Raw genomic sequence first — 9,173 nt, 5'->3', positions numbered from 1 at the left:
GTCCCCTCTGCCCAAGATGCCCATAGGACCAGAGCCAGGAGACCTGGGCCCCGCTGCACGGGGCTGCCCCAGAGGACCCGTCTGGATGTTCCTCTCTGGAGAGCTGGAGGCTCTGGCAGGAGCCATGGGCACAGAATGGACTTTGGGGGAGGTGGAGGGGACCAGGCTGGGACGAGGTGCCAAGGAACTGTGGCACGGTGATTTTCGCAGGGGGAAAGGAGGAGAATTTGTAGCTCCTGGTGGTCCACGCCCTCCCTGTGCCGTGAGTGCTGACACGGGTGGATGCGGCACGGCGGGTGGGTCTGGGGAGCAGATGGGGCGGGCGGGGTGTGGGGCTGCTGGGGGCTGTTCCCAGCGAAGCGGGTGGACCGGCGGGACCGAGGCAGCGCGGCCTGCCCGGGCTGGGGGCTCGGGGCTGGGGGCTCGGGGCTCCCCCGCCGCCGGCCGCGGCGCTGACCGGGCGCTGCCCCGGGCGGGGCCCGGCCCGGCCCGGCGCGCTCCCCGCGCTCTCGGCGGCGGGGCGGGGGCGGGCCGGGCCCTCCCCGCGCCGGGAACGCGCTCCCGCCTCCCACCCGGCTCAAAGTTTCGCGGCAGGAACTCGGGCGGCAACAGTGCGGAGCCGGCAGCACCGGAGCGCGGCAGCGCGGAGCCCAGGCGCCCCGGTGCCCGGCGGGGGCCGGCGGCGACCGTGCCATGCGGGCCCCCCCCCCCACCGGCGGCGGCGGGGCGGGCGGGCAGCGGCGCCCCATGCGGCTGGGGCGGCCGGGCGGCGACTGACACCATGTGCGCCCGGTGCCCGGGGCGAGGAGCGGGGAGCAGCCATGTCCCCCCCCGCCCAGCCGGGGGTGCCGGGCGGGCGCGGCTCTAAGGGGCCGCCGGCGCGGAAGCTCCTCTGCATGTGCAGCCTCTCCCTCTGCCTCACCTACCTGTGCTACAGCCTGATGGGGGGCACCGGTCCGGCCGCCCTGCGCTCCCCCGCCGTCCTTCCCGGCACGGCGGCCCCGCGTTCCCCCGCCGCCCTTCTCGGCACGGCCGCCCCTGGGGCCCCGCGTTCCCCCGCCGCGCTCCCCGGCACGGCGGCCCCGCGCTCCCCCGCAAACCCGCCGGGCAGCCCCGGCGACCCGGCCCCCTCCGCCGCTCCGCCGCGGGCCTCCAACGGCAGCCGGGAAGGGGCGGCGGGCGCCTGGCTGCGGACGCCGCTGGCCCCCGGGGAGGTGATCACGGCGCAGAGCGGAGCCTTCGAGAGGGACCCGCAGGAGTCGAGCACCACGGACGAGGAGCTGAGCCGGGCCGGCAGCCCGGGCAGCCGCGGCGGCGGCAGCAGCACCACGCCGGACTACGGGGAGAAGCGGCTGCCGCAAGCCCTCATCATCGGGGTGAAGAAGGGGGGGACGCGGGCGCTGCTGGAAGCCATCCGGGCACACCCCGACGTGCGGGCCGTGGGCACCGAGCCCCACTTCTTCGACAGGAACTACGAGAAGGGGCTGGAGTGGTACAGGTAAGGGCGGGGGCTGCGGGCGCGACCCGCGGCTGGGGGGGGAATGTGCGTCCGTGCGGGGCGGGGGGAGCCTCCTGTGTGGTCCCGAGGGCCATGGGGTGGGGGGTCCTCGTTTCCGACCCGAACGGCCCCTGTACGTGGCTGGGCGGTGGGACCCGGGGCGAAGGCGCAAGTCCCGGGACCCCCGCGTGGGTCTGCGGGACGCGGCGGGTGCGGAGCCCCAGAGCCGAGCCCGGGGCAGGCGGGAGATCGCCGGGGGCCGCACCTGGCACCGGTGGTGACTGAAAATGCGTTGTTCTGGTGGGAAGGTAGAAAATGTGTAAAAACATCCTGCTCTGTTACTCAGAGTGTTTGAGCAGATTGTAGCAATTCAGCTGCACTTGGTGTAAAACGCCTAAATAGGTCGGTAATTAATAATTACTGAAATAACCAAGATTGCAAGTTGTTCCAGGTGCTGCTGGGCTGAAGGGAAGAAGGATGCTGTTTTTATGCGAGCGCAGGTTTTGCTGAACAAATGAGGTTTACTCTTTGTTCAACAAGTTCTACATCGGGAAGTTTTTTCCATTGACAGTATCTAATTCTGTTAGTGAAGAAGTCTCTAAATATTGCTATCTGATGTTGGGTAACGTTTTAAGGGAATTTTATGCTGAAAGTCCTTGTTGTTAGAAAACACTGGACTGCAGTAAGGAAGCGGTAAGTGCCTCGGCAGTTTAGCAAATCAGTGGATTGTGATAGCTCAGTGCTTCTCTCTAAAAATCTCTGAGAAGAATACAGCACATCAGTGGAACTGGCAGATTCCCAGCTCTGTAGTTCACGGTTCCAAGCAATCCATACTTGTTCTTGATAAGAAGTGGTCTGTGGGTGAGCTGGTGAACTTTTTGTTGTTCTTAGTACGGTAGCTGCTTAGCTGCTCTGAAAATGAAGGAAAAAAATAATGCGAGACAGGACGTTAGTTACTACCTGGATTATCTGGTCACTCTTTATTGCAATAGAGTACACGGCCTTCATGTCAGGGGCATTTAAATGTGAGGAGTTCCAAGCAGTTTTCTGTGGCAATTATGGAAGCAAAATCTTGATAACGCTTGGTGTGGCATCCACTTGGTTCTGTGTGATTTTTCTGAAGGGATTCTGAGAAAGTGGACATCAGCACTGAGAAAGTGCAGTTGTTCATGAGAGTGTTTTCAGCGTGCTGCACCAATGGGGGGAAGGAATAAAGGACTGGCTGTGCTTGTTGTGTTTATAAATATAATTTCAGACACAGTATTTTATTGTACTGAATTTTCTTGCAGGAAAGGCTTATCTTGAAATATAAGTTTAGAAACTTGGTAGAAGAGGATAGAAAGTGGCATATAAAAAGGTTTGGTTTTATTCAAAACAGGAAGAAGAAGATCAAGCACTGAATATGGTGAGCAGCTGCTTTTTCATCTTTAAAGTCATGCTACAAGAAAAGGGCTAGTGAGTGTGTGTAACTTCTCTCATGGAGTAAGAGGCATACACAGGTTTTCATTTGCAGAATGCAGTTTGGTATTTTCTATCCCTGCATCAGCTCTCTGGTTTGTGCAGCTCATTCCTAGCCCTGGAGCTGTGCGGCACTGGGGAAGAGGTTGGAGAAGAGCAGGTTGTGTCAGAGCTGGCGTGAGAGGGTCTGGGCAGAGGAGGCTGGTGGGGTGCTCTGGGCATGGGATAAAGAAATGATATTGCTGCTCCATTGCCATTGCGGCCCTGAGGATATGCCCTGGCTGCCTGACCTACAACCATCTTTACACCTGCCCAACCCAAACATGCGCTTCTACCCCCTCCTTCCAGGAGTGTTCAGCCTTTCAGGGGCAGGACAGTGCTGGTGGTTCACACCTCAGCGGCACCCACAGCTTCCCTGATGCTGTGCCGGTGCTGGGCTGTTGTCACAGCTTGGTGCCATACAAACACAAAACAAAGACCGAATGGGGGAAGATCGCTGCCCAAGCCAGCAGCTGTTTCTTCCTGACCTTCTCTGAGATTACCTGATTGAGTGCACCAGGGAAGCTGACGGCTCGCAGCTGTGTCCCAGGTAGAGTAATTGGAGATTTTTCCTATGCACAGAAATGTCAGTGTTCTTTAAGCAAAGAAACAACTATTGAAGTGTTTATACCAGCATCTCCTTACAGTGACTTCTATCACTTGTTTATATATTGCATATAGCACTTCTTTAGATGCATTATACACTCTGAGCTTTTAATACTGTCAGGTTTTTTCTTATGTAGTGAAATAGGGGAATGGCAGACTGTTGGGGTTCCTTGCTTTGTAGTTCAGTCCCAAGAGTATCTCCTAGCCTGGCAGAGCAGAAGGGAAGGGAAGCACTTTCCCCACCTTGGCTTCTCCACCTGTAAAATGGAGTTGGCACCAGGACACTGCCACTTCTTCGTGCTTGCCCCATGCCATGTTATCTGTGTCTTCGCTGCCTTGAGATTGGTCAGCCCTAAGCGCTGTGGGTCGCTGGTCCAGGGTCTCAGTAAGGACAGTCTCAGAAGCTGGAGTTGCTGCAAACACTGTAGGACAGGGTGGCACGGTGGGGATGCCGGCTCCATGCTGCTGGGGCAGGGTGGCTTGTCAGGATGGCAGCTCCACACTGCCTGGTAACTTGTAGGGAAAGCTGAAGGTTTGGCTGCTGTCTGCAATGGCTGTAGCTCAGCAGCCAAAGTTCAGGTGGCGATCGCAAATGTAGGTCTTTGCACGCACGTACTGGTGCAAACTGAACTGAGGCTCGTTTTGGTTAGTTATTGTTATGCTGCCAGAATTGTTTATGTGGTTGCAATTTGTGATTATGTCCATCCTAATGGTGGGCTGTCCAAAGGACAACTTCCGTGGTACAGCTTTCCTTAATGGCACCCAGTCCCCCTTGTACTTTAACTTTCATTGATAAATTCCTTCATGTGCCTTTTTTCCCCCTAATGCAGAATGTACCCGACTGCCCTCAAACAGTGCCGAAGGGGAGCAGGAAGAGACTTTAAACCTTTCCTTTTGTTAACAGTGTGATCACACCTCTCTGTGGTGTGTGTGCCACTTGCATATCTTCATCTCTCTTTCTTAAGCACAGGACACTGATTCCTGGCAGTAAATATTATCTTCGGTGATGAACTTCGACTTCATCCCTTATATATGCCAGAGTCGGTCCCACTGTGGCAAGGAGCAGGGCTCTGCTGTTCCCTTGGAAATTGTTCTCTTTCACCCACTCCTTCCTTCTAACCTGCAGGATATGCTATTTTTCCCTGCGGGAGCTGCTGCTGATTTTTAACCAGTGTCTGAGTGTTCCCCTGGTCCCTCATGTGCCCAGCCACAGGGTAACCCCCTGCATAGCCCCAGTGACTAGGCTGGACTTCAGGAGTTTGCTCTCTCCAGCATGATGCTCATGCCTCAGTGGGCATATCCCATGCCGTGAGCTCTGCCCCAAGCCATCCTGCATTTGGAAAAGCACTGGGAGGCTTTCTGAGAGCACAACAAGGACAGTAGAATGACAGGGAAGCCTCTGAGCCCTGGGAATTGAGGTTACATCCACAAATGCTTGTTACCAGCATAGACAGACCGAGTTCCCTGCCTGGGTGTGGATCAAGGGTGCACAAGCATGAAAGGATGTTGTGGATCATGGGAACTACAAACTGCTTGCAATGTCTGACACCTGGACAGGTTGTCCCCTTGTGGTGCTGGAGGTCTTGGTTTGGTGTTATGGAAGCTGAGTACCAGGGGGCTGGGCAGGGGTCTGCAGAGGAGCCCTGGAGTCAGTGTGGTCCCAGTGGCTTTGTGTGACTGGAGAAGAAGGGGAGGCGATCCTGCTGGCACTGCTCAGTGGCCACGCTGCCCTGTGCCAGTACTGTCAGTGGTGGGATGGGATCACCTGTGCAGATGCTGTGTCGCCGGAACACAGAGATTTCTCTGAACAATTTTTCCCGCACTCTGTAGGCCTTGCTTGCCATGGAAGTGACAAGTGTGTATTGTTTATACTTATAGACTGTGTGAAAATATGTAATGTTTATATTTGTTAGCTGTGTGTCTAATTATAAGGTTTGAGAACATAATATGTTTATAGAAAGAAAACCTTGAGAAACTGAAGATAATGAAACACCTGCAAATTTAGTAAAACCCCAAAAGCAGATTAATTAGAAAGAGGTTTCTATGCCAAGGATGATTTCAGATCGCGTGGACAGAACATCAGGTCCAATGAACTGGAGACATGAGATGTGTGCACAGACTGAGCTATCCAATCACCTTGTTCTAAGCATGTGCCCCAAACAAACTAAACTGTATAAAAGTTAACTGATTTAAATAATAAATTTGACATATTGCTGACCATAATGACCTGTGAGCATTATGTTCATGCCTCTCCATCAATAATGCTGACACCTCAGGATGCTCACATACTGCTAGTGACTGGTCTGGCGGTGTTGGGGGAGAAACACTGCGGGTGGCTGTGTGAAGGGAGTGGGACCTCCAAGCACCAGCATGGGGGGGCTTTAGTTGGGTCCTTCTGCTGGTGCAAATCACCAGCACAGGAGACCTCAGCACTTCTGCACCCCAGAGACCCTCTGAGCTGAGTGGAGCAGCCCAAGTGGTCCCAGTCCACCATTCACAGCTGCCTGCAGGCTCAGCATGGTGAGGAGGCTCAGTTCGGTCTATTTGTACTTTCAAGGCTATCTCCCCATCCTGCCTTTAGCAGAAAAACTGGGGATTTGTATCAGTATTTTTAAAAAGAACTTGCAGTTTTAAGACAAGTATGATCTCCATGATGCAAAGAGAACACCTGATGGTGGAGAGCTGAAATTGAGGAGTTTTAAAGTTCACTGATTGGAAGAGTTGAATTCTTTGTATACACGCACATTGCTTTACTTCTTGCTTTCTCCTTGATGGAACCCTCACAGCGAGGCTGCAGCCTTGTCTGCGATTAGATCGTGTTCCCCTCTCTGTCCTGGGGCTCTGGTGCTCTGCTCTTGCACTAGCTGTGTGCGTGGAGTGGCCCTGCTTCAGGAGCAGTCACCACCATAAGTTTGCATGTCTAATGCTATTTGCACTGGCTGCCTGGGTTTTTCAGGGCATTCTCCCAAGCAGTTAGGCCTGTGTGTTATTTGGCGAGCTGTCACCCTCATACAAATAATAATGCCATGACTGGGAGCTCTTTGGTTCCAAGGAGCTGTTGACCGTGTCCACAGAGATGGTGCTCCCAGTCACATCCCTGCGACTTGTGCATTTGACTTGTCCGTATGGGGGAAGCAGTTGTTGTGCATGGTTATCACTGCCATGGGCCCTGTTCCCCACGGGGCCATCTCGCCTCCCTTCCTCTGCTGACCTGGAGTCTGGGCCAGTAGGTCTGTTCCTGCATGCACAGGGATGATCCAACCTTGGAGCACCAGGCTCTTTCCTCCGTGGCTGCTGACAGTAATGGTGCTGGCTGTGTCTGTGTGCTGGGACCCCCCTGCAGCATCCCCTAACAGCTGTTGGGCCACAACAGCTTGGGGCTGTTTCAGCCTGGTCCCACACAGCGTCACCTTGCTGTGAGCTGTAATTGTGTTGCTGTGTTGCCTGTGCCATTCTGATAGCTCAGGGCATTCAGGAAATCAAACAGCTTCCACCAGTGCTGTGAGCCTGTGCTGGCAGCACAGCAGGAACACCGACAGCGGGCGGATGGACTGGGGTCTGCTGCTGCCCACGGGCACTGCTGCAGAGCCTGGGAACTGCTGTGTTTCTCAGCAAAAGGCCTTCCCAGAGTGTTGTACCTGCCACACTTCGGGTAACTTAGGGAAAGTGTATTGATTTTGTTTCTGGGCCCTGCTGTGAGTTGGCTTTTGCTGAAATGTGGTGACTCAGCTGCCTCCTCTGTGGTTCAGTGCATTGGGTTTATCCTGGGCTAAGGGCTGTATGAGTATTTCCATGTAACACCTCTTTTAACACCTTGTCTCCTTCACCTTTCCTATGTCTTTAGTCTGGGTTCAATCCTGCTTTTTCTAGCTCAAGGCTTCCGTGCAGAGCAAGTACATGTGTGCAGCACCAACCTCCCCACCCGTGCCTGGGTTGGCTCTGGGCAGGGGACTGCAAGCAGGGGTCAGGCACTTTGCTGGTTGGCTCCACATTTCACCCATCTGGGGACTGGAGAGAGGCCACTTCAGCATCAGGTGTGGATTTTTTTCTGCACCCGGAGCTATTGGAGTGAATCCTCTGCATGCCAGAGCTGGAAGTCTCCTAGCTCTGCCCCTGCCCTGTGTTCTAAACCAGAGGAACTCACCGTGCCCCCTTCCTGGGCAGCAGTTGTCTCTCTCCTTTCTGTTCTGTTTCAGCTAAAGGGATGAGTTGCAGGAATGAATTGGGTCTCTTTACAGTGTTTTATCACCTGATGATGGTTATCCACAGGCTGCTCAGTTGTAGCCATGGGAAGGGCAGCTGCTCTCAGCACCCGCAGCCCCTGTGCACTGCACTGGCTCTTCCTGCAAAGAGAGTAAGAGAAGTGCCAGGGCCAGCACGCTGGCGGGAGGGTTCTGGAGCACCTGCTCCTGCAGGGCTGGTCGCCGCTTCTGCCTCCGTCTGAAATGCGTTTGCAGGTGACTGTGGGCACAAAGTGCAAAAGAAGGGTGGGAGCAGGAAGGGGACGCAGCGTGGCACGTGCTACGCCCCTTGGCAGCCCCTGGGCACCGGCCCCGCTCAGGCCTGGCAGGGAGGTGTCTGGCCCCACTCCCTCAGCAGAGTGGAGGGGGGGTGACCAGGGCCACATCCCACCACCCTGCCCAGCTGGGCCCTGCCCTGCTTATGCTCTGACCCCAGTGCGTGCAGGGAGCCTGTGGACGGGAGCAGCCCCAAAACTCCCTTGGGAGGGTTACGGACGCAGGGCTCATCACATCAGCCGTGCACCGTGGGGATGCCTCTTCCAGTGACTGTTGGAGCATCCCTTGGAGCATGTAGGGAACTGGCACATCACCAGCCCCGAAATCATCTAGCAGTTGCACTGTAGTCTCAGGAACACCCTTTCTCTAGGATTTTGTTCAATAACCCACTGAGTAAACACTCCGGTGCTTTGCTGATAACGGTTTAAGTGTTATTTGTGATGGCAAAGTTTGTGAGCTTCACACTCTGTGTGAGTGCAGTACTGTTCACGTGTGTAGAGTTAGAGAAAACCTGAGAATAGGCCTGGGTAAAAACAACCCCTTGGAGAAGCCAAAGGGGAAGAGTCGGGTTGTCACGATCACGGGTTTGAATGATGCGCCTGACCCCTGCATATGCTCCCTGCTTCAGCAAGGCTCACTCTGCTCCATGTGGAGCCCAGACTGGCAAGGAAGGACCAACAGGTTCTTAAAGAGAGTTATGGGTGAAAGCTTTTGATTTTCAAAGTCAAAATCCCAACACAAATTGGTGACACCTCGTATCGACAAAGGTCAGTCTTTTGCTTTTCATGGGTTTCTCTTACCTCTTGTTGTCATGGGGACTCCTTTTCCCTGAGTTGTTATTTCATGCACTTCAGCAGAAATTTTATTGCTTTGGGGGCTGGAGCGGCTCGTGTGGGACATTTCTTACTGCTTGGGGTGTGATACACAGAGGTAATTTCTTTCAAATGATTTTTCCTTGAAGTGGTTCAATGAATTGCAAAGGGTACGAGAGTATGAGCATGAATGAATGGCCAAAACGTTCGAGCGGAGTCCAGGTGAGGAACCGGCACGATCAA

The 9,173-nt window shown here is 54.8% G+C and overlaps 1 protein-coding gene across 1 annotated transcript in view; it reads left to right on the top strand.

Annotated features, from left to right (window-relative positions):
- The first annotated feature begins 673 nt into the window (after positions 1 to 673).
- Positions 674 to 9,173, top strand: part of HS3ST4 (heparan sulfate-glucosamine 3-sulfotransferase 4) — a 53,434-nt gene continuing 44,934 nt past the window's right edge. The window contains exon 1 of the mRNA XM_051786799.1: positions 674 to 1,498. Coding sequence (XP_051642759.1) covers positions 822 to 1,498 — 677 coding nt within the window. The 5' untranslated portion in view covers positions 674 to 821. The remainder of the gene's footprint in view (positions 1,499 to 9,173) is intronic.

Source organism: Manacus candei, unplaced genomic scaffold (assembly GCF_025592945.1).
Source record: "Manacus candei isolate 608988 ecotype Guabito, Panama unplaced genomic scaffold, ASM2559294v1 h1tg000002l, whole genome shotgun sequence".
NCBI lineage: Eukaryota > Metazoa > Chordata > Aves > Passeriformes > Pipridae > Manacus > Manacus candei.
Note: the sequence above shows the minus strand (reverse complement) of the source record. Positions and strands in the feature narration are given on the sequence as shown.